The 25,908-nt window shown below is 49.1% G+C and overlaps 1 protein-coding gene across 1 annotated transcript in view; it reads left to right on the top strand.

Moving 5' to 3' along the window:
• Positions 1-21,529, top strand: part of st8sia1 (ST8 alpha-N-acetyl-neuraminide alpha-2,8-sialyltransferase 1) — a 98,897-nt gene extending 77,368 nt beyond the window's left edge. Inside the window, exon 5 of the mRNA XM_043713425.2 lies at positions 15,321-21,529. Within this exon, the coding sequence (XP_043569360.1) occupies positions 15,321-15,798 (478 nt within the window). The 3' untranslated portion in view covers positions 15,799-21,529. The remainder of the gene's footprint in view (positions 1-15,320) is intronic.
• Positions 21,530-25,908: the final 4,379 nt, after the last annotated feature.

Here is a 25,908-nt window from a genome sequence, read left to right as displayed (position 1 = left end):
CTCTATCATCAGTAAAGTGATGGAAAGTGTCATCAATAATGCTGTCAAGCCGCACCTGCTCAGCAATAACCTGCTCAGTGATGCCCAGTTTGGGTCCTGCCAGGGCCACTCAGCTTCTGGCCTCTTTACAACCTTAGTCCAAACATGGACAAAAGAGCTGAATGCTTGAGGTGAGGTGAGAGTGACAGCTCTTGACACCAAGGCTGCATTTAACCTGAGTGTGGCATCAAGGAACCCAAGCAAAACTGGATCAATGGGTATTGGGGGAAAGCTCTCCCCTGGTTGGAGTCATACCTGGCAAATAGGAAGATGGTTAGGGTTGTTGGAGATAAGCCATCTCAGCTCCAGGACGTTTCTACAGGGGTTCCTCAGGGTAATGTCCTAGGCACAACCATCTTCAGCTGCTTCATCAATGACCTTCCCTCCATCATAAGGTCAGAAGTGGGGATGTGCGCTGATTGCACAAAATTCAGCACCATTCATGACTCCTCAGATGCTGAAGCAGTCCATGTTCAAATGTATCAAGATCTGGACAGTATCCAGGCTTGGGCTGACAAGTGGCAAGTAACATTCATGCCACACAAATGCCAGGCAATGATCATCTCCAATAAGAGACAATCTAACCACTAATGCCTGACATTCAATGGTGTTACAATGACTGAATACCCCACTGTTAACACCTTGAGGGTTACCATTGACCACAAACTCAACTGGGCGAAAGTAAGGACTGCAGATGCTAGAGATCAGAGTCTAGATTGGAGTGGTGCTGGAAAAGCACAGCAGGTCAGGCAGCATCCAAGGAGCAGGAAAATCGACGTTTCAGGTTTTTGCGCAAAACAACGATTTTCCTGCTCGTCGGATGCTGCCTGACCTGCTTAACTTTTCCAGCACCACTCCAATCAAGACCCACAAACTCAACTGGACTTGCCATGTAAACACAGTGGCTACAAGAGCCAGTCAGAGGCTAGGAATACTGTGCCAAGTGGCTCACCTCCTGACTCCCCAAGGCCTGTCCGCCATCTACAAGGCACAAGTCAGGAGTGTGATGGAATACTCCCCACTTGCCTGGATGGGTGCAGCTCCAACAACACTCAAAAAGCTTGATGTCATCCAGGACAAAGCAGCCCACTTGATTGGCACAACATCCACAAGCACCCAGTCACTCCACCACCACCACCACTCAGTAGCAGCAGTGTGTGTCTTCCAAACCCATGACCACTTCCATCTCGAAGGACAAGGGCATCAGATATATGGGAATACCACTCCCTGCAAGTTCCCCTCCAAGTTACTCACCATGCTGACTTGGAAATATGTCGCCGTACCTTCACTGTCGCTGAGTTTAACCCTAAAATTCCTTCCTTAAGGGTATTGTGGGTCCACCTACATGGACTGTAGCAGTTAAAGAAGGCAGCTCACCACCACCTTCTCAAGGGCAACTAGGGATGGGCAATAAACGCTGGTTCAGTTGCATAAGTGAATGAAAAGGATATGAAATAATTGTCCTGGCCATTGATGCCCTTAGAATGACTAAAGAAGTGAATGAATAGAAGCCGGTTCTGACAGACCTCACATTGGGAAATGCTTTGGCTGCATTACTCACTGGCACACAGCATGATGACACTGAATGCATAAGCATCGTTTCTGTACTCACCCGAGAGGTCTGAAATCTGTGGCGGTTCACATAGCCTGTCCTTTACAGAGTTGCCCGTCACGTTTGTGTGTGGCTGGGTGCTTTTCAGCAGCCTTTGTGAGTTCGCAAAGTTCGCACAATGCTCATTAACATTTTGGTCAGACAATGGGAGTCTGGAGAGGGATATGCTGGGCTGCTGATTGACTGTCACGCCTGCTTGTCACGAAAATATAGAAGTGCCATTGAAGTGCTGAAATTCGAGAAACAGACTTTTTTTTGTCTCAATTGAATTTGAATGTTTTTAAGGAAATGAACTGAAGACAGTGGTAATTCTCAAGTTACTCGGTACACTTTATTAGTGAAAGAATCATGACTGTCATCTTCTCAACTGATTTGAAGATGCCTGTAACTGGGGTGTACAAAGTTAAAAATCACACAACACCAGGTTATAGTCCAACAGGTTTAATTGGAAGCACTAGCTTTCGGAGCGCCGCTCTTTCATCAGGTGATAGTGGAGGGCCCAATCGTAAGACACAGAATTTATAGCAAAAATTTACATTGTGATGTAAATGAATTTATACATTGAAAAATACCTTGATTGTCTGTTGAGTCTTTTATCTGTTCGAATACCATGATGGTTTCACTTCTTTCATGTGTAAATCACAAAACCTTTTTTAAAGTTGCATTCTCAGGTTAGTTGTAACAATTCGTGTTAGCTAGACAATATGTTGAAGGTGTTAGCCCCCTGTGATCTCTGTCTATGCCATGATGTTTAGATTGATTCTAATCTAAAATGTGAGATAACAGAGTTTTACACAAATTCATGCAGTTTTTGAGCAAAATATAATGTAACTCTGCAAATATGGGTCTTTGTCTGTGTCTGTCTGGGTGGGGGTTCTGAGTGTGAGAGAGAGTGCATATGTGTGTGTAGTGAGTGCAGAGTGTCTTAAGTCTGTGAGGGGGTGCATGTGTGAGTGTGGGAGTGTGTGTGTGTGTCTGGGGTGGGGGGTTGTGAGTGTCTGTGGGAGAGAGTGCATATGCGTGTGCGTGAGTGTAGAGTGGTCTAAGTCTCTGAGAGGATGCCTGTGTGAGTGTGGGAGTGTGTGTGTCTGTAAGGGTGTCAGTGAGTGTCTGTGTGTGTGTCTGACACACGCACAGACAGACAAAGACCCACATGCACACATATATTTCGTGGGGTGAATTTGTACTTGCAGATTTACAGTGTACTTTGCTCAAAAACTGCATGAATTTATGTAAAACTCTGTTATCTCACTTCTTAGATTAGAATCAATCTAAACATCATGGCATAGACAGAGAACACAGGGGGCTAACACCTTCAACATATTGTCTAGCTGTCACCCATTGTTACAGCTAACCCAAGAATGCAACTTTATAAAAAAAGGTTTTGTGATTTACACATGAATGAAGTGAAACTATCGTGGTATTCTAACAGATGAAAGGCTCAACAGACAATCAAGGTATTTTTCAGTGTATAATTTCAGTTACATCACACTGCAAATTTTTGCTATAAATTCTGTGTTACGATCGAGCCCTCCACAATCACCTGACGAAGGCGCGTCGCTCCGAAAGCTAGTGTGCTTCCAATTAAACCTGTTGGACTATAACCTGGTGTTGTGTGATTTTTAATCTTCTAAACAGAATGATTCCATTGCGAAGAAGGTTCTTGTTTGAAGAAAAAGAACAGATGGTGGTGCATTTACACAGTCCTGAATATTTCTTTCCTTCATCATCTGTCACAAATCTTTTACCAATCCTCAAAGACTTTAGGTAAGCTAATGTGGTCTCTTAGAGAACCCCCCAGCCAGGTTCAATTGGCCGATTCTCCAGCCTTTGTGTTAAACCTGTCCTCAACTAACCTTCATGTGCAGAATTGCTGCAAACTGTCCCATGAAAAATGACAAAATTCTATCTTTCTAAATTTCTGTGCCAATTTTAAAGATAAACTCCTTGGGTTAAGAAGCTTTTAGGAGAAAGTGAGGTCTGCAGATGCTGGAGATCAAAGTTGAAACTTTATTGCTGGAACAGCACAGCAGGTCAGGCAGCATCCAGGGAACAGGAGATTCGACGTTTCGGGCACAGGCCCTTCTTCAGGAATGAAGAAGGGCTTGTGCCCGAAACGTCGAATCTCCTGTTCCCTGGATGCTGCCTGACCTGCTGTGCTGTTCCAGCAATAAAGTTTCAACTTAAGAAGCTTTTAATTGATGTGTGATTTGATCAGTTCATTCCAGAACATACACATGCGCTAATTTACTGATTTTTAAAATTCTTCCACAGGGCATTGGCATAGGCTGGCATTTCCTGCCCATCTGATTGCCCTTGAACTGATTTAGACAGGATTTAAGAAGATTGTTTTTCATCCAGAGGATGGGGGTTGGGGTCTGGGCTACCTGGAATTCACTGCCTAAGAGGCAAGAACTGTTAAAACATTTAGAGTTAAAAATCACACAACACCCAGTTATAGTCCAACAGGTTTACTTGGAAGCACTAGCTTTCGGAGCGCTGCTCCTTCATCAGGTGATTGTGGAGCAGGACCGTAAGATACAGAATTTATGGTCCTGCTGCACACCCACCTGATGAAGGAGCAGCGCTTTGAAAGCTAGGAATTAACCTGTTGGACTATCACCAGGTGTTGTGTGAGTTTTAACCTTATACACCCCAGTCCAACACCAGCTCCTCCCAATCATAAAGAGTCATAAAGTCACAACACAGAGGCAGGTCCTTTAGCCCAAACTGGGTCCATGCTGACCAGAATGTCCGTCCACTCTAACTCTTTTTCCCTGCACTTGGCCCATAACCTTCTAAACCTTTCCTATCCATGTATTTGTCCAAGTGCGTATGCCTGAAACGTCGATTCTCCTGCTCCTCGGATGCTGCCTGGCCTGCTGTGCTTTTCCAGCACCACATTTTTCAACCCTGGTCTCCAGCATCTGCAGTCCTCACTTTCTCCTTGTTGATCTAGAGTTCCAGCTGATGGTCTGGGGACCTGGGTTCAAATCCTACCACAGCAGATGGTGGAATTTGAGTTCGATGAAAATCTGGAATTAAGAGTCTGATGATGACCGTGAATCCATTGCAAGTTTACAGGGAAAAAGTCCAGCTGATTCACTAATCCTTTAGGGAAGGAAAATCCTTACTTGGGCTGGACTATATGTGACTCCAGACCTACTGCAATGTGGGTTGACTCTTAACTGCCCTGTGGGATGGGTAATAAATGCTGGCCTAGCCAATGATGCCCTCACCTGTGAATTTAAAAAAAACTTGTCTTCGTGACTGATAATTGGACAAACTGGTCTGTCGTTCCCTGCTGTCTCTGTCTCCTTTCTCAAAAAGTGGTAAAGCATTTGTTAACTTCCAATCTGCTGGGACCATTCCAGAATTTGAGGAATGCATCCACTTTATCTGCAACCACTTCTTTTAGAACATTCCGATATGGGCTGTATGATGCGGGGAATTTGCTGAATTTTAGTCCAGTTAATTTCCCCAAAACTTTTTCTTTATTAATATTATCTATTTCTAAGTCCTTCCCTCTCTTAGACCCATCCACTATTACTGGTAGATTTTTTTCCTTTCTACTGTGAAGGGCATTTCATAATTTCCTGATTACAACAACAACAATAACTCATGAGCACCTTTAAGGTTGTAAAAAGTACCCGAGGTACTTCACAGGAAACAAATGACAAGGAGCCAACACAGGAGATATTAGTTTAGATTTCTTAAAGCTTGCTTAGAAAGCTAGGTTTTAAGGTGTCCTAAAACAAGGTTAGAATGAGTTTATTGTCATGTGTATCAAGTTACAAAAGAATAGGAAGACAGTGAAAAGTGTACAATGTCGCCAACACATGGCGTCATCTGAGGTAGAAAGTACCTAGGTACAAAAAATAGAAAAAATAAAGAAAAAAGTCACAGTATATTACAGGTGGACATAGTATAAGTTTGGAAAATAAGAAATAAAGTGTAAAAGGTTGTCATTATGATGTTTCCACAAGGGCTTTTATATAGTTTGTCCAGATTCCAATCTTGGCTCCAGGCCACTGTGCCCTCACTGCTCCAGGCCGCTGTCCTCTCTGTGATTCAGGCCACTGTGCCCTCACTGCTCCAGGCCGCTGTCCTCTCTGTGATTCAGGCCACTGTGACCTCTTCGCGCAAGGCCACTGTCTCCTCTCTGCTCCAGGCCACTGTCCCCTCTCTGCTCCAGGCCACTGTCCCCTCTCTACTCCAAACCACTGTCCCCTCACTACTCCAGGCCACTGTCCCCTCTCTGCTCCAGGCCACTGTCCCCTTTCTGCTCCAGGCCACTGTCACCTCTTCGCTCCAGGCCACTGTCTCCTCTCCGCTCCAGGCCACTGTCCCTCTCTGCTCCAGGCCACTGTCTCCTCTCTGCTCCAGGCCACTGTCCCCTCTCTGCTCCAGGCCACTGTCACCTCTTCGCTCCAGGCCACTGTCCCCTCTCTACTCCAAGCCACTGTCCCCTCTCTGCTCCAGGCCACTGTCCCCTCTCTGCTCCAGGCCACTGTCTCCTCTCTGCTCCAGGCCACTGTCACCTCTTCGCTCCAGGCCACTGTCCCCTCTGTGCTCCAGGCCACTGTCCCCTATGTGCTCCAGGCCACTGTCCCCTCTCCGCTCCAGGCCACTGTCCCCTCTCTCCTCCAGGCCACTGTCACCTCTTCGCTCCAGGCCACTGTCCCCACTCTGCTCCAGGCCACTGTCCCCTCTCCGCTCCAGGCCACTGTCCCCTCTCTGCTCCAAGCCACTGTCCCCTCTCTGCTCCAGGCCACTGTCCCCTCTCTGCTCCAAGCCACTGTCCCCTCTCGGCTCCAGGCCTACTGTCCCCTTTCTGCTCCAGGCCACTGTCCCCTCTCCGCTCCAGGCCACTGTCCCCTCTCCGCTCCAAGCCACTGTCCCCTCTCTGCTCCAGGCCTACTGTCCCCTCTCTGCTCCAAGCCACTGTCCCCTCTCTGCTCCAGGCCTACTGTCCCCTCTCCGCTCCAGGCCACTGTTCCCTCTTCGCTCCAGGCCACTGTTCCTACTCGGCTCCAAGCCACTGTCCCCTCTCTGCTCCTGGCCACTGTTCCCTCTCTGCCCCAAGCCACTGTCCCCTCTCTGCTCCAGGCCTACTGTCCCCTCTCCGCTCCAGAACACTGTCCCCTCTCTGCTCCAGGCCTACTGTCCCCTCTCCGCTCCAGGCCACTGTCCCCTCTCTGCTCCAGGCCACTGTCCCCTCTCTGCTCCAAGCCACTGTCCCCTCTCTGCTCCAGGCCTACTGTCCCCTCTCCGCTCCAGGCCACTGTCCCCTCTCTGCTCCAAGCCACTGTCCCCTCTCTGCTCCAGGCCTACTGTCCCCTCTGTGATCCAGGCCACTGTCACCTCTTCGCTCCAGGCCACTGTCCCCTCTCTGCTCCAGGCCACTGTCCCCTCTCTGCTCCAGGCCACTGTCCCTCTCCGCTCCAGGCAACTGTCCCCTCTCTGCCCCAGGCCGCTGTCCCCTCTCTGCTCCAGGCCACTGTCCCACTCCGCTCCAGGCCACTGTCTCCTCTCTGCTCCAGGCCACTGTCCCCTCTGTGATCCAGGCCACTGTCCCTCTCTGCTCCAGGCCCCTGTCCCCTCTGTGATCCAGGCCACTGTCCCTCTCTGCTCCAGGCCATTGTCCCCTCTGTGATCCAAGCCACTGTCCCCTCTCTGCTCCAGGCCACTGCTCCCTCTCCGCTCCAAGCCACTGTCCCTTCTCTGCTCCAGCCCACTGTCCCCTCTCTGCTCCAGGTCACTGTCCCCTCTGTGATCCAGGCCACTGTCTCCTCTCCGCTCCAGGCCACTGCCCCCTCACTGCTCCAGGCCACTGTCCCCTCTCCGCTCCACGCTCCTGTCCCCTCTTCGCTCCAGGCCACTGTCCGCTCTGTGATCCAGGCCGCTGTCCCCCTCTCTGCTCCAGGCCTACTGTCCCCTCTCCGTTCCAAGCCACTGTCCCCTCTCTACTCCAGGCCACTGTCCCCTCTCTGCTCCAGGCCACTGTCCCCTCTCTATTCAAGGCCACTGTCCCCTCTCTGCTCCAGGCCACTGTCCCCTCTCTATTCAAGGCCACTGTCCCCTCTCCGCTCCAGGCCACTGTCCCCTCTCCGCTCAGGCCACTGTCCCATCTCTGCTCCAAGCCACTGTCTCCTCTCTGTTCCAGGCCACTGTCACCACTTCGCTCCAGGCCACTGTCACCTCTCTGCTCCAGGCCACTGTCCTCTCTCCGCACCAGGCCACTGTCCCCTCTCTGCTCCAGGCTGCTGTCCCCTCTCTGCTCCACGCTCCTGTCCCCTCTTCGCTCCAGGCCACTGTCCCCTCTGTACTCTAGGCCACTGTCCCCTCTCTGCTCCAAGCCACTGTCCCCTCTCTGCTCCAGGCCACTGTCGCATCTCCGCTCCAGGCCACTGTCCCCTCTCTGCTCCAAGCCACTGTCCCCTCTCTGCTCCAAGCCACTGTCCCCTCTGTGCTCCAGGCCACTGTCCCCTCTCCGCTCCAGACCACTGTCCCCTCTCTGCTCCAGACCACTGTCCCCTCTCTGCTCCAGGCCTACTGTCCCCTCTCCGCTCCAGGCCACTGTCCCCTCTCCGCTCCAGGCCACTGTCCCCTCTCTGCTCCAGGACTACTGTCCCCTCTCTGCTCCAAGCCACTGTCCCCTCTCTGCTCCAGGCCTACTGTCCCCTCTCCGCTCCAGGCCACTGTCCCCTCTCTGCTCCAAGCCACTGTCCCCTCTCTGCTCCAGGCCACTGTCACCTCCTCGCTCCAGGCCACTGTCACCTTTTCGCTCCAGGCCACTGTCCCCTCTCTGCTCCAGGCCACTGTCCCCTCTCCGTTCCAGGCTACTGTCCCCTCTCTGCTCCAGGCCGCTGTCCCCTCTCTGCTCCAGGCCACTGTCCACTCTCTGCTCCAGGCCAATGTCTCCTCTCTGCTCCAGGCCACTGTCCCCTCTCTGCTCCAGGCCACTGTCTCCTCTCTGCTCCAGGCCCCTGTCCCACTCCGCTCCAGGCCACTGTCCCCTCTCTGCTCCAGGCCACTGTCACCTCTTCGCTCCAGGCCACTGTCCCTCTCTGCTTCAGGCCACTGTCCCCTCTCTGCTCCAGGCCACTGTCCCCTCTCTGCTCCAGGCCCCTGTCCCCTCTGTGATCCAGGCCACTGTCCCTCCCTGCTCCAGGCCACTGTCCCCTCTGTGATCCAAGCCACTGTCCCCTCTCTGCTCCAGGCCACTGTCTCCTCTCCGCTCCAAGCCACTGTCCCCTCTCTGCTCCAGGCCACTGTCCCCTCTGTGATCCAAGCCACTGTCCCCTCTCTGCTCCAGGCCACTGTCTCCTCTCCGCTCCAGACCACTGTCCCCTCTCTGCTCCAGGCCTACTGTCCCCTCTCCGCTCCAGGCCACTGTCCCCTCTCCGCTCCACGCTCCTGTTCCCTCTTTGCTCCAGGCCACTGTCCACTCTGTGATCCAGGCCACTGTCCACTCTGTGATCCAGGCCGCTGTCCGCTCTCTGCTCCAGGCCACTGTCTCTCTCCACTCCAGGCCACTGTCCCTCTCCGCTCCAGGCTACTGTCCCCTCTCCGCTCCAAGCCACTGTCCCCTCTCTGCTCCAGGCCACTGTCCCCTCTGTGCTCCAGGCCACTGTCCCCTCTCCGCTCCAGGCCACTGTCACCTCTGTGCTCCAGGCCACTGTCCCCTCTCTGCTCCAGGCCACTGTCCCCTCTCTGCTCCAGGCCACTGTCCCTCTCCGCTCCAGGCCACTGTCCCTTCTCTGCTCCAAGCTACTGTCCCCTCTCTGCTCCAGGCCACTGTCCCCTCTGTGCTCCAGGCCACTGTCACCTCTGTGCTCCAGGCCACTGTCTCCTCTATGCTCCAGGCCACTGTCCCCTCTCCGCTCCAGGGCTCTATCCCCTCTCTGCTCCTGGCCACTGTCACCTCAGTGCTCCAGGCCACTGTCCCCTCTGTGATCCAGGCCACTGTCCCCTCTCTACTCCAGGCCACTGTCCCCTCTCCGCTCCAGGCCACTGTCCCCTCTCCGCTCCAGGCCACTGTCACCTCTTCGCTCCAGGCCACTGTCCCCTCTCCGCTCGAGGCCATTGTCCCCACTCTGCTCCAGGCCACTGCCCCCTCTCCGCTCCAGGCCACTGTCACCTCTTCGCTCCAGGCCACTGTCCCCTCTCTGCTCCAGGCCACTGTCCCATCTCTGCTCCAGGCCACTGTCCCTCTCCGCTCCAGGCCACTGTCCCCTCTCTGCTCCAGGCCACTGTCCCCTCTTCGCTCCAGGCCACTGTCCCCTCTGTACTCTATGCCACTGTCCCCTCTCTCCTCCAGGCCACTGTCACCTCTTCGCTCCAGGCAACTGTCCCTCTCTGCTCCAGGCCACTGCGCCTCTCCGCTCCAGGCCAATGTCCCCTCTCTGCTCCAGGCCACTGTCCCCTCTGTGATCCAGAGCACTGTCCCTCTCTGCTCCAGGCCACTGTCCCCTCTGTGATCCAGGCCACTGTCCCTCTCTGCTCCAGGCCACTGTCCCCTCTGTGATCCAGGCCACTGTCCCTCTCTGCTCCAGGCCACTGTTCCCTCTCCGCTCCAGGCCAATGTCCCCTCTCTGCTCCAGGCCACTGTCTCCTCTCTGCTCCAGGCCACTGTCCCCTCTCTGCTCCAGGCCACTGTCCCTCTATGCTCCAGGCCACTGTCCCCTCTCTGCATCAGGCCACTGTCCCCTCTCTACTCCAAGCCACTGTCCCCTCTGTTATCCAGGTTACTGTCCCCTCTGTGATCCAAGCCACGGTCCGCTCTGTGATCCAGGTCACTGTCCCCTCTGTGCACCAAGCCACTGTCCCCTCTCTGCTCCAGGCCGCTGTCCCCTCTCTGCTTCAGGCCACTGTCCCTCTCCGCTTCAGGCCACTGGCCCCTCAGTGCTTCAGGCCCCTGTCCCCTCTCCGCTCCACGCTCCTGTCCCATTTTCCCTCCAGGCCACTGTCCCTCTCCGCTCCAGGCCACTGTCCCCTCTCCGCTCCAAGCCACTGTCCCCTCTCTGCTCCAGGCCACTGTCCCCTCTCTGCTCCAGGCCGCTGTCCCTCTCCGCTCCAGGCCACTGTCCCCTCTCTGCTCCAGGCCACTGTCTCCTCTCCGCTCCAGGCCACTGTCCCCTCACTGCTCCAGGCCACTGTCCCCTCTCTGCTCCAGGCCACTGTCCCTCTCCGCTCCAGGCCACTGTCCCCTCTCCGCTCCAGGCCACTGTCCCTCTCTGCTCCAGGCCGCTGTCCCTCTCCGCTCCAGGCCACTGTCCCCTGTCTGCTCCAGGCCGCTGTCCCTCTCCGCTCCAGGCCACTGTCCTCTCTCTGCTCCATGCCACTGTCCCCTCTGTGCTCCAGGCCACTGTCCCCTCTCCGCTCCAGGCCACAGTCCCCTCTCTGCTCCAGGCCTACTGTCCGCTCTCCGCTCCAGACCACTGTCCCCTCTCTGCTCCAGGCCTACTGTCCCCTCTCCGCTCCAGGCCACTGTCCCCTCTCCGCTCCAGGCCACTGTCCCCTCTCTACTCCAGGCCACTGTCCCCTCTCTGCTTTAGGCCACTGTCCCCTCTCGGCTACAGGCCACAGTCCCCTCTCTGCTCCAGGCCTACTGTCCCCTCTCCGCTCCAGACCACTGTCCCCTCTGTGCTCCAGGCCTACTGTCCCCTCTCCGCACCAGGCCACTGTCCCCTCTCCGCTCCAGGCCACTGTCCCCTCTCCGCTCCAGCCCACTGTACCCTCTCTACTCCAGGCCACTGTCCCCTCTCCGCTCCAGGCCACTGTCCCCTCTCCGCTCCAGGCCACTGTCCCCTCTCTACTCCAGGCCACTGTCCCCTCTCTGCTTTAGGCCACTGTCCCCTCTCGGCTACAGGCCACAGTCCCCTCTCTGCTCCAGGCCTACTGTCCCCTCTCCGCTCCAGACCACTGTCCCCTCTGTGCTCCAGGCCTACTGTCCCCTCTCCGCACCAGGCCACTGTCCCCTCTCCGCTCCAGGCCACTGTCCCCTCTCCGCTCCAGCCCACTGTACCCTCTCTACTCCAGGCCACTGTCCCCTCTCCGCTCCAGGCCTACTGTCCCCTCTCTGCTCCAGGCCTACTGTCCCCTCTCCGCTCCAGTCCACTGTCCCTTCTGTGCTCCAGGCCACTGTCCCCTCTCCGCCCCAAGCCACTGTCCCCTCTCCGCTCCAGCCCACTGTCCCCTCTCCACTCCAGGCCACTGTCCCCCCTCTGCTCCAGGCCGCTGTCCCCTCTCCGCTGTGGGCCACTAGCTGCTGTTTTCGCTTCACTGAAGAAGAGGAATAAGACAGAGACAAAAAGGGAGAGAACAAAGTAAAGGATTGGATGGAGCTGGTGAGTTCCGGCTGGGGCATCCTACTCCGACATCATCTTGGGTCCAAACGATGGAGGGGCAGAGTGGGAATTGCAAAACGTGGAGCTGAGGCATCCCAATACTTCAAAGGGAAGGCGATGGCCTCGTGGTATAATCACTGGACTATTAATTCAGACATCTAGGCAATGTTCCAGACATCCGAGACCAAATCCTGCCACAGCAGGTGGTGGAATTTGAATCCAATGAAAAATATGGAATTAAGAGCCTAATCATGACTGTGAATCTGTTGCCAATTGTTGGAGAAAACCTTTTGGTTCAACTAATGCCCTTTCGGGAACGAAACTGCCATCCTTACCTGGTCTGAGACAACAAAAACGCAGATGTTGGAATCCAAGGTCGACAAACAAGAGACTGGAAGAACACAGCAAGCCCGGCAGCATCAGGAGGTGGAGAAGTCAACATTTCGGTCATGACCCTTCTTCAGGACTGGGGGTGGGTGTAGGGGGAGCTGCAGGGTGGTGAAGGGATAGGTGAAGACAGGTGGAGGGTACGACCTGGTTGGTCAATGGTGGCTGGGAGGGGCAGGGGCAGGGGCTTGGAATGCAGTCAGGGGATGGGAAGGGTGGTCATTTGAAATTGGCGTCCTCTTTACCACCCTGCCCCCACCACCCCTTTATCTGAGCTCCCCTTACACCCACACCCATTCCTGAGGAAGGGTTACACCCCAAACGTCGACTTCTCCACCTCATGGTGCTGCCTGGCTTGCTGTGCTCTTCCAGCCTCCTGCCTATCATTACCAGGTCTTGCCTTTATGTGACTCTAGACCCAAAACACTATGGTTGACTCTAACTGTCCTCTGGGCAATAAAGTGCTGGCCTAGCCAGTGACAGCTTCATCCTGTGAATGAACTCAAAGACAAATTAAACTTGGAGATGTACCAGAGACCAGAATCAAATGAATGCAGAGGGTTGTTGTGTAGAGAAGATTATAAAGATATGGGGACAATAGGAGGCAAGGCTATGGGGGGATTTGAAAATGGATGACCATTTTAGAATTGAGATTTTAATTAATTCCAATTTACACAGAAAACACATTTGGGAGACTAGCCAGCAGCTTCAAGGAACAGTCTGGTCTGAATGAAACGAAGACACATTTGAGAGTTTCAGCAATAGATGAGCTGATACAAGATTAGAATTGGGTTTTATTGTCCCACATACTCAAGTACAGGGATACATGTGAGAAATTTACAAAGTCCATTTATGGGGACTTAGAAAAAAAAGGTTAAAAAGCATTACAGCCTGTCTAAAGCAGAGAAAGAGGAAAAAATATATAAAAGCAGATGGAGCAGATGAGTCTGCACTGGGCCTTCACCCTGAGGCTGGGAGTCCATGCTGGGCCCTCACCCCGAGGCCGGGAGTCCATGCTGGGCCCTCACACTGAGGCCGGGAGTCCATGCTGGGCCTTCACCCCGAGGCTGGGCACTCACCCTGAGGGCGGGGGCCCGCGCTGGGCCCTCACCCCGAAGCCGGGAGTCTGTGCTGGGCCCTCACCTCGAGGCTGGGCCCTCACCCTGAGGCTGGGGCCCACTCTGGGCCCTCACCCCGAGGCCCGGAGACCGTGCTGGGCCCTCACCCCGAGGCTGGACCCTCACCCTGAGGCCGGGGGTCCTCGCTGGGCCTTCACCCCAAGGCTGGGCCCTCACCCCGAGGCTGGGGGCCCACTCTGGGCCCTCACCCCGAGGCTGGGGGCCCACTCTGGGCCCTCACCCCGAGGCCAGTGGTCCGCGCTGTGCTCTCACCCCGAGGTCGGGTGTCCATGCTGGGCCCTCACCCCGAGGCTGGGAGTCCGTGCTGGGCCCTCACCCCGAGGCTGGGCCCTCACCCCAAGGCCAGGAGTCCATGCTGGGCCCTCACCCCGAGGCTGAACCCTCACCCCGAGGCTGGGAGTCCGTGCTGGGCCCTCACCCCGAGGCTGGGCCCTCACCCCGAGGCCGGGAGTCCATGCTGGGCCCTCACCCCGAGGCCGGGGGTCCGTCCTGACCTTCCCCTCACTGGGTGAGATTGGGTAACCTTACAGAAATGGAAAAAGACAGTCTCAACGTGGCACAAATTGAGGTCAGAATCTCATTCTGGAATCAACTATGACACTAAGGTTGTGAATAGACTGTTTAATCTCAGATTGTTGCCAGGGAGAGCGATGGCGTTTTAAAGCCAAGGAACAAAGTTTGCAGTGGAACCTAAAAACAATAGCATCAACCTTCCGAGTGAGTAACTGAAGGGGATGTCTGTTCACTCATTATTTGATGTCAAATAAGCAGCCTGTAAATTTAACATCAGTGGAGGAGTCTTGAGAGGTGATGGTGAGGTAGAGCTGGGTCACTGTGGCATATGCATGAACTAACACTGTGCTGTTAGATGTTGCCACTGAGAAGCTGTAAGCAGATGAGAAATCAGTGGAGGTCAAAGGGTTAGCGGAGGTAATGGCTTGGGAACAGGAAGAGAAGCCTTTGCAAGTGTTTTACTGACCATAAATAAAAAGATAAGGATGGAAAGCATAAGGGCGCAGCTTCACCTGGCTGGACGACAATAGGGAGGCATTGATGGGAATGCATGTAGTGTCACAGGCTGCAGACAGGCCCAGAGGTCAAGGTGGGGAGGATTGTGGATTGGGGTACGATTTATATTTGACATAGTCACATGATGGTTGCCTATGAAAATATCTCTTGGCCCCAGCACTAGCGGGACCCACACTTACTTTCACTGCTCCTGTCTGTCTAAGATACTTGCAGAAATGACAACCACTTGTTTCAATGTTTGTTGCTGGTTTTCCCTTTCTAATATCTCATTTGATCAAGTTGCTGCTTTTGAAAAGTGTTGCCAATTCTCAGGCCTTGCTAATCGCCTTGGCAGTGCGACAATCCCATCCTTTTAATTTAGCACTATCCTTAGCCTCTTAGTTAGTCCCAGATGGATCATTCTTCCTGCGGACTGCTCAATAGTATACATACTGAATGAGAATTATGAAATGCCTTTTCAAATGCCATTACTAACTTTGCAGTTAGATAGTGAGGTCGGAAATCTTTGTCCTAGTGCAATGCCAAACCCAGAGGTGAAAGGTCAGATCGGTAGCTCACTGCATTGAACTGTTCAAAATTTTCAATGGAATATCTGGAAACAATAAAGTTGGGTAATCCATGAATCAATAAATAGGTGTTCCATCAAGTGTGAAATGTTGAGTGCCATTCATTGCTATTTGTAAGATTAAAAGTTTAAGAGAATTTATATCAAAATTTGACAGATAACAACGAAGATTCAATTTTTCTTTTGTTTTCTTCCAGATTCCAGAACCTTCTGTGGTCCAGGAAATCCTTTGTGGAAAGTATGAAGGTGTATGGCCATAGCTATATTTACATGCCTGCCTTTTCCATGAAGACAGGGACAGATCCTTCCTTCCGTACCTACTACACATTGTCTGACTTCAGTGCCAACCAAACCATACTCTTTGCCAATCCGGATTTTTTGCGCAATGTTGAGAAGTTCTGGAAGGGCAAGGGAATCCATGCCAAGCGCTTGTCCACCGGCCTGTTCCTTGTCAGTGTTGCCTTGGGCCTCTGTGAAGATGTGACCCTTTATGGATTTTGGCCATTTTCAATGGACCTGCAAGGGAGGATAATTAGCCACCACTACTATGACAATGTGATGCCTTTTTCAGGCTACCATGCCATGCCAGAGGAGTTCCTCCAACTCTGGCTCCTGCATAAAAGTGGCATATTAAAGATGCAGATTGGCAAATGTGATGAGAATACAAAACAGTGAATTGCAGAAGTATGGAGGGGCGTAACATACAGGTTTCTGATGTAGCCCTTGCAGGGTAAATCTATTGACTTGCACAGACATTTCGTTTTGATATCGACCCATATCATGTGAGAGAGACGGTGACTGAACACAAAACCAGAACATCTCTCTTCATTGCCATAGACTGCGAACGCATTTACTGAAATAAGTGACGGAGTGACCTAGATCCGTACTGACTTCTACTTCCAACACTTCACCTGCACTGTGCATGGAATATCTTGTTGAAAAGCGTGTGGACAGACTGGTAGAGTTGATGGACTGTGTCAATTTATACCAGTTGGTAGGCACATCCATTGTTAGTTAATGCGTAGACTGCCAGAGGCTTAGTTTTATAAAAGGTTGCTTGTAAATATTATCTTAGTTGTTGTTTAAAGATTCCCATGGAAGCAGCTGGTAACAAGATCTCTGTTGTCCTCGGATTTGTCTGTGAGTTATATTGGACCCAGACTAGTCGATCTGGTCAGCTCCATAAACAGATTCCTAGCATTTCCTTACTTTTTGATTCTTTTTGCAAGCCCCAGTGCAAAGGAATTAGCTTCATACATTTTTAAAACTGAGTGGGGTTTTCTTTCGGACCTGCATAAATAAGTCAATCTCAATCAGTTTTTTTTTTGCCTTAACTTCGTAGATACAGAATAGGCTTCCACCTCTTGTGTTTGTCTTATAACTTTGTTGCATCTTTCCGTGATCATTTACTTTCTATTCCTATGCTGTGGGTCAATGCAAAATGTCACTGAGGATATCTATTTCTCCCATTGCGAGAATATCATTGAACATATAAATATGGACAAAAAGTCCAATTGGAATCATTTATTACACAAAACTGACAGCAATTGAATGCAATCATTTATTGTATAGACTAGACAGCATGGGAGGTCTTTAGTTAGTTGCAACTCCTTGGGCTTGAAATTTTAAACAGAAGACTTTAGTTTTACATGTTCCTTCTACAGGATGGGCAAGTCTTTAGTGCTGGCTTGGAAACTCATTGGATAGAAGTTTAGCCCAAGGGACTGCTGGTGAGTGTGATGCTGTGCTCCCCACAGCCATGGAACCAGGCCATGTTGGGAGTGAATCATACAAATTTACTTCTTGCTAACAGCAATGGTATGAGATTTTCAGAGAATTGCCTTTCAGGCCAAGATATTTCATATCGTTACTGTTGATTTGCGAGAGAAACCTGACTTTTCTGCTTTGCTGTTGTGAGAATTTTGCCTTTGCTTTCTGGTTGTGTATCTGGTTTAGAGAGACTTGGGGATGGAATGAGAAATGTCTGTTATCAGTGTTGTTACAGTGTTTTTTCTAACTCAGGTTTAAAACTGTTTCCAATGCTGAATTTTCTCATGGCAACATTTTAATGTCAGATTGACATATTACTTGAAGCAAGTTCGTGTCAAATCTTGGGAAAATAGAACTCCTGGAGACAGTTGATCTGCCTTCAGCTCGGAAATCTATTTGGGGTTCATTGTCACAGTTTTCAAGATAGAGTGTCATAACAGCCAACTCTGCAAATTTGGGACAATACTGACCCTGGCCCTGACAAATATGTCTGCCTGGATATTTTCCTGAAGCATGTGTCGAATTTAGGAAACAGGTTTTGAATTTGCAAAATTTGTTAATGTTTTTTGTACGTTAGTAAGGAGAATCATATTACAACGCAAAAGAGGGTGAACTCAATCATCAGCAGGATCCCATTGCAACCTTCGCACTTAGATCGTTGCCATTGGTATTTACAATGCTGTGTTGCCAATCAAGGGGACTTTCAACCTGGATTGCAGTTGGAAGGGATTGTATGTTGTTGGACATTGAATTCAGATAGGCCCAAGTTTCATTCCAGTTGTTCATTTAAGAATGCTGTAGTTTCATCCCCATCCCCATACCCCAATTTGATATTGTTCAGCTGTGTTCAGCAAGTTGGAGTTTGATCATTGGTTAGAACCGAATGCTTCACTTACAAGGGCAAAGGTGAGTCCCACTCTATCAAAAGCAGCTTCCTGTATGCTCATTGCAAGGCAGAAATTGATGAATGGTTAGAAAGATGGATCTGACCCAGCCCAGACCTTCTTTGTCAGAGTGGGGAAAGCCTGTGAAAACAGAAAAATGAGAGCGTCGATGTTTAAATGTAAAAAGTACAGCAGTCAATTGTGACCAATGTGTTCAAAGAAAGTGAAAGATCCGTCTGTGCGTGTTGCAAATCCAGCTGGGTGGATATATTAATCTTAACACAGATAGTAGGTATTAGGTGGGTATCTGTGAATGTATTGTCTATGAAATGCTGTAGCAAACTGTCATAGAATACCCTGTCAAAACTCCCCATATGTTTCTTAAAAGCATTAGAATAGATCTTGTAGAACCCTAGTGGAAGAATTGCATATCCTGTAAGGTTTTGCTGATTTACCTTGTAAAACAGGGCTGACTTTAACCTTTGTAACGTAGTCGAAAAGGTGGAAGAAATCCTTGAATCTCCATGTCTTTGCGTCCCGTTACTATTGTAGCTGCCTGTCAACATAGGAACTTCAACTCCCTCAGTGAGGCCCAAAGGATTCCGCTTGGGATCCCAGTATTATTAAGGTGCAAACCACCATTTCTGTGTGCTGATATTAGTTGTTTCTTGATCTTTTAAAAGGGGCAGTGTTGTGTGTGCTGTGTGCGCAGTATGTGTATAAGCCAAATGTGCAGCATGGTTATGTTGCACTGTGAGAATATTTCAGCTAGCTGGCCTGTTCCTTTACCATGAACAGCAGATTTGATTTCACCTGATTTCATATTTGGCTACCTCAGGTATGTATCTGACTCCTGGCTGCCTTAATTATTCTCCCATCGGTTAATGAAAAAGGACACAAGTCTGTAAATGGATAGAAGACAAATTTGAATCAACTGATCTTTATCATTGTAATCCAGTTAATTTACATCATTTTTGCTCACAATCGATGAATCCTGTCCTTTTATTATGACACCCATTCCAGTAATATAAAGGCAACTGGCTCCTTTTTTACATTCAACAATGCTGTTGTAGTCTGGATCAACATTGTATAAGAGTGAATTGTGAGCTTTTTCATGGTCAATTAGATGAATCTTCTACTGGACTTGTAGTTTTTCTTGGTGCTATTAATGTAGCTTCAGATTAATAATTTTATTTTCATTTTCTTAAACATTTCATCAAAAATATGTACATCAAATGTATTTATAGTTTTTGATATGTGCCCTCCTGCTTGAGTAGATTATGGCATACTTTAACAATTACCGGTTCAGTCAGTTCCACAACAGATATATAAGTCAATAGCAACTGATGTTTGCACACATATACATTAGCGACCTCCTTATCAAGGTGTTCATTATAGGACAATGGAGCTTTAGTCATTGTAACGTATTAGTTTTGTAAATCAGAAAAAAAACTATTGTACTTAGTTCATTTTGTGCAAACTGTTGCATACATTGAAATCAATTGTGTACCTGCAGACATATGAGATGGCTGTCCAGCTATTAAGCTCGTGATTTTTTTTGTGAATGATGCAATCACTGTTTGATTGTTAGCATTTTAAGTGTAGCATGTGGAGAATAACAAGGTTACAGAATTGCATGAAGACATGATTAGTTAATAGCCTTCTCTCGTTCATTCTGTCTTCGTTTTTGTTTCTGAAGCCTTAAGCTCTTTGCAGCTTGAGTTGTTTATGATATTTCTGTCAGTATATACTTTTAAGAAATATGTGCACTTGGAACTGAAACTGTTTCCACATGCAACTAAACAGAACACTCCACGGGGTGAAGTACAACTCCAGGGGCCTGAGCTGCTGTAGTGGATACAATTACATTTTTGAAGGGAGACAATGTATAAAATTGCATGCAAAATTCAAGGAAGGATAATGGCAAAGATTTTGTTTGCTGCAAAGTTTTATCGATGTTTGACTTTTGACATCTTACACAATGTCGCTGGTGTCAGAATAGATTCACACAAAACTTTTGGAAGAATTTGTATTTCAAAGCCAGTGTCTATATTTTAATCGTATTCTTTTGTGAGCCCCAGGTTTATGACCATTCCTGACATACGTCCAGTAGTCCCACAGAGAGCAGTCAGATTTCCCAGCATTACATTTGAGTGTCTTCGTAACTCACTGAACGCAATGTTAATACCACAAGGGGAGATCTTTCTAAGTCTGAGCTATGAGCTGGGGAGTTACTGGGCGTAAGGAACTCATCCCATTTTCCGGTTTAATTACAATAAAAAGAAGCCATTCCACTCACTTTGTTGATCCAGTCAATCCTACATTCCCTCATTTTGGCATTTATCTGGCTGATCACTGACCCCCAGGAGTTTTGCTTCCATTTTTTTCTTGGAGGGAGTTCCCTGAGGGAATATCTAAGTTTGTCTCTCACCAGTTCAGCTGGTCTAACCTTCTCAATTTAACATAATATTCTGAATTTTCTTTATCCGTGGAAATATTGAAATAGGAGTGGGTTATGCAAACCCTCGAGCTTGTTCTGTCTCATCTACAGTCTAAACTCCATTTATCCATCTTGATCCCATAACGTTTAATACCGTTCCCTAATGAAAATGTGCTGTGCTCAACTTGGAGACTTTCAGTTCCTTTGGGAAGAGAGTTACAGGTTTTTATGGCTCTTTGGAGTGCTTCTTGACATCTCCTGTGAATGGCGCAGCACAATTTTTAACACTGTGACCCCTAATTCTGGACTTGCCTTTAACTATGAAACATTTAGGATCAATTTCTTCTCCTTACTCTGTTGCTGGAGGAGCTAACTCATTTATTCCAAAGGGGTTAGATAGTCCATGATACAAAAGGGGAATTTGACTCTGAATGAGCCAAACGTATTATGTTACTGAATAAAGAACCCTGTTGCAAACTTATACTTTTTGCACTTATCAGGACAAATGCAAGAGTGCCAAATTTCAATTGCTCACAATTTATGCAACAGACTTTGGGGAGGTGATGGCTGAGCGGTATTATCGCTGGACTGTTAATCCAGAAACTCAGGTCATGTTTTCGGGACCTGGGTTTGAATCCCACCATGGTATATGGTGAAATTGAGGATCTAATGATGACCATGAATCCATTGTTGACTGTTGGAAAAAACCATCTGATTCATGAATGTCCTTCAGAGAAGGAAACTGCCATCCTTACCTGGTCTGGCCTACATGTGACTCCAGACCCACAACAATGTGATTGATTCTTAACTGCCCTCTGGACAATTAGGGATGGGCAATAAATACTGCCCAGCCAGCAATTCCCTCAACCAATGAATAAAGAAAAAAATTTGGCATTCAGGGTAAACTCAAGAATGCCAAATTTAAAATCTGATGTATAACTAGTTGTGATCAATTAAAGTTTGGCAGTCTTGCATTTGTCCTGATGAGTGCAAGATTAAAAGTTTCAGCAACATGTCTCTGAGCACATTTTGAGTTCTGACCTACCAAGTAACTGTATATTAATGTTGCTCTATTACTTCCAGGCTCATCTCTGACTGTGCTTGAGACAGTGTACCCCATGCACCTATGTGAGAAGGTGACTTAGAGTCGGCTTCAACAGATCTCAGCTTAACACGGTGGCTAACAATGTTTATTGACTAACTTTGTATTGAGAGTTTTTAACGGATTCAGAATTCTTACTGGTTTAGGCCTTGTGAATGTCAGTAGGCCCCAATTTGTGTCAACATGCAATAAATTTCTGCAAGTTATAAAGTGTGACTTTTGACTGACTTATTTCTTGTTGCTATATCAAATAATTGTGAAATTTAGTGCGATGGGCTCCTTGCCACTGTCCCCCGTTCCCCCCACCCCACAAAACTGGGAGGGAGTCCCATCTCCAGGAGTTTTAACCCAACTAGCTCACGTGAGCCTCCTGCCATTTTATGTCATCCATTCACATCATCATACCTTTCTGTTCATTTCTCCCTCATGTATTTATCTGACTTGCCCTTGAATCATTTTATACCATTCATGTAAGTTACACCATATGTTGGGAACTCCACATTCTCACCACTCCCAGGATAAAAGGTTATTTCCTGGATTCATCATCACTTTTATTAGCTTGTATTTGCAATCCCTAGGTTTTAACTACCCTGCAACATTACTCGGTCCTAACAAATCCTTTTCATTACTTTTATTTTTACATTTAGGTTACCACTGAACCTTCCCTCTCCTAACAAAAGACCTCCAGACGCTAGTTATAACCTTCCAGTGTGACAGTGCTATTCTCACAAATCATTCTTTGCTCCTTCAACACTTTCTCCGTATTCTCTCCGTAAAATGGAGACCGGCCAGTGCACCAAGTATGGTCCATCCAAGGTCTTATGCAATTGAACTTCCCAGCCTTTCAACTTTATCCCACGAGGAATACGCTTCTGTGCTTTGGACGTTTTTATGAAGAAAGGCCAGAGAACCCTCCTGCTGTAGCCTCCATTCCAACAGCCCGCCTTGCCCCTCCACCCATTCATCAAATAATTTTGCTGTCTAGTGAGGAATGTACAAGAACTGCCCCAGGGTTGGCACTATTGATTTTCAGATGCAATACTTTGGTTAAGTGTTCCAGCATTGAAATACTCTGATGTTGTATTGTTCTATGAGTTGACCAATCTTCAAATGGGGGAAATTAAGACTTTCAGAATCATAGAACCCCAACAGTGTGGAAACAGGCCCTTCGGCCCAACAAGTCCACACCAACCCTCTGAAAAGTAACCCACCCAGACCCATTCCCCTATTAATCTATATTTACCCCTGGCTAGTGCACATAACCTACACATCTCTGAACACACTCTAGACAATTTAGCTTTGCCAATCCATCCAACCTGCACATCTTGGGATTATGGGAGGAAACCTATGCAGACGCAGGGAGAATGTGCAAACTTCACACAGGCAGTCGCCTGAGGCTGGAATTGAACCCAGGCCCCTGGTGCTGTGAGGCAGCAGTGCTAACCACTGAGCCACCATGTGATCCTTCAATGGATAATTACCTCAGAAATGTTTCAAAACTCTACATGTGAACAAAATGTACCTTGGTACCATGGCCAAGTAGAAGAGAGACATTGGCTTAATACGGATGTCAGGGTAAGCCTGCCTCTCTTGGCTGAAAGACAGTGAACAGCTGCTTGGCTAAACACTGACTTGGGATGGGTCATCTGCTGGCCAACTGGGAGGGAGTCCCACCTGCAGGAGTTGCCAACCAATTAACTGACCAGCAGCCCTGTTGTCCCAGCAGGGCACGGTAACCAGGTTCAAGGTAAGTCCAGGTATCATAACGGACAGTTCTTTTGTGGAACCTCTTTTGCCAGTGTCTCAATGCTTATTTACAGAAGATTAAGAGAGTATGATGTTTGAAGCCCCTCTCTTAAGGCCATTCAGCCCATTGAGTCTGCTCCGCCAACCAATCATGGTTGATAAGTTTCTCAACTCCATTCTCCCACTTTCTCTATATAACCCCTGATCCCTTCGATACTCAAGAACCTATTTATCCCAGTATTAAATATATTCAATGACCTGGCCTCCACTTGTTACTTTCCTGGCCTGTTTAATAGACACTTCTACAGGGCTGTAGGGACAGCAGTTTCTTTTGTCAAAAAAAATTTGTGAAATTTTTTTTTCCTGATGCCATTGTGACTATAAGGTTCATTGGTTCTATACAAAGTCTGTACTGGGAGAATGGGTTTTGAAGGTATGCCATTTCGCATGGTGCATATGAGAGGGAGATCGGGGATGGGAACAGGATCATGACAATGTACTGAGTAGGCATGGAGGGGTCATGGTGAGTGAATGTGGAGCCAGAAACCTCGCAAGTTTTTCTGCAAGTGGGGCAAAACCTCCAGTGGACTCAAACAGACCATTTAGCCATCCCATCTTGACCTTCAGCTCTCCCTGTGGCCACCTCTGCTCAGCTTCTTTGCCACAGTTGTCATTCATGGAGTGAAAAGCATCCCATGTGGGGCATACCTTACGCACCCCAACAGCAGAAATCCAGGCCATTGGGGGGCAGGGTCATGGCTAAATGTGATCTTGGTCAACTTACACAGAGGATTGCTCTATGCAAAACCAAATAGCACCTCCTCACACTATCATTCAAATTTAAGCCAATTTACCATTCACCATGTTCCGTATGGCGTCCTAGGCTCGTATTCCCACACTCACTGTTGGCAAAGGTTCTCGCCACTCCTGAAAGGTCCCAGCATTCCTGGTGTTATTGTTGAACTTCAGCTGAACAACTGGTGGAGTGTTGGTGATCCAGAGTTGCCTTCCTGTGAAGTGGGACACTTATGCTTCACCAGGTACTGCCTACACTTGCTTTCATTGTGCGGCTCACCATTGTCGTCTCTGTTTAAGCACCAATCCACACAGCTTAGCCATTCTTCACCCCACTCCCCCTTATCACCCTGAGTCAGTGCTACTGTTTCCCCAGTGCTCAGTGTAGCCCAGCATCTTCCCATGGCTTGATGTAGGACCATCACATACAGGAAATGGTTCAAAACAGGAAATAGTTTACTTATATCCAGCTACAGTAAAAGTGAACAAAAGACAAACAGAAACTGCATTTGGTTCTTGGAACGCAGAGGGACTGCTTACATTTCAATCATTGACAAATCCCCAGTCAATGAATGATCATTGCACCCTGCTCAACATCTACTGGAAATGGGTGTCAGTTAAGCCCCAACATTGCTGACCTCTCTCCTGTCATGCAGAGGGGGACATTCAGCTTGTTCAAAGGTCTCATTTTCTGTTTTGCAGTCTGTCCGCCCTCTTCAGCCTTCATCATATCCCTGCTCATTGCCTGCTCCAGTTATTCAGAGCATTGCAGGTTCGGGTAGTGTAGCACACTCTGCCTGGAGTGAACAGCAAGGTCCCCTCCAGACCGATCGATCCTAGCACCAGAACCTCAGCTGTAGCAGAGTGCTCCATAATGGCCTTGGTCAAAGAATGGGGCTACACTTTGTCTGCACTCAGCCTCAACCAGGGGCTTGTGGAATGGTCATCGGCAATGGTCAAGGGGCTAGCCCTTGTCTCTCAGTAACCATCAATGGAAGGCATCTAGCCCCTCAAACACAGCAACTGCGAGAGTTCTCATGGATATAGGCAACACAGCAGCTCCCCGGATACTTGGCACAGATTTCTGGGATGTGGTACCAACGATCACAGATGGCTTGTACATTAGTGGAGTGGAATCCTTTTCCATTGATGAACTCCACTGTGTTATGATGGAACCCCCTTGGTAGGACATGTCCATCACACCCTGCACCTAGGGAATGTCAACAAAACCTGCATCCAGGCTGCAGTACTGACCATCATTGTGGGGATGGTCCTGTGTGATACAGTCTTGATACATCTGTGGGTTGGGGATTGAGATATTCCACACAGGTCACCAGAGCCTCATTAGAAAGAGCCAGGTGAATTAAAGTTTTATTCAGTTGTTACCCTGGCGACCTAGCAGGATGGGATGGCCATACGTTCCATGTTGCAGGTTCTGCTTCAGCACTAGCTACAGTTCTGTGACAGTATCCTGGGGCATCCTGAATCTCAATGAAGGAAACGGGCAAAAGACTCTGGGTGTCCTGTACCTCCTGCACACCCTGAAGGGACCTTTAGCTGTGACCACTTCACGTGGAGGATTCTGTTACCCACTGGAGGTCCAGGACTTGCTGGTGGTTCGGTTCCTCCTTCATTTCTTGGGACCTTTGTTGTATCACATCAACAGCGACAATAACTCCCATTATGGCTGGGTCCATCAGTTACACTTGCCATGCCCCTGTGTGGATAATATCAGAAACAGAACAGTCTCTTAATAATGTGAGCAGTCAGCATTGGCATCATTTACAAATGATGGTTTGGCACCGTCCTCCATCCAGTGGGATACAGAGCACTCTGATAAGAGAGTTATGGAATGCCTCTAAATTGAACTTGATGCTGGATCTTATAGTCTGATGACTACAGCACCATCATGTTGCAAAGAGGCAGTAAGAGGTTGTAAGTGCAGTGTGAACACTGAGACCTTGTCCTCCCACCCCAGATTACCCAAGAAAGACACCATTGTATTTCAGACCATGTCGGTGAATAAAGTACAGTTCAAGATGAGAGGT

This window comes from Chiloscyllium plagiosum, unplaced genomic scaffold (assembly GCF_037043375.1).
Source record: "Chiloscyllium plagiosum isolate Xiang-an unplaced genomic scaffold, Cpla_swu_hap1 HiC_scaffold_23, whole genome shotgun sequence".
Classification (NCBI taxonomy): Eukaryota; Metazoa; Chordata; class Chondrichthyes; order Orectolobiformes; family Hemiscylliidae; genus Chiloscyllium; species Chiloscyllium plagiosum.
Note: the sequence above shows the minus strand (reverse complement) of the source record. Positions and strands in the feature narration are given on the sequence as shown.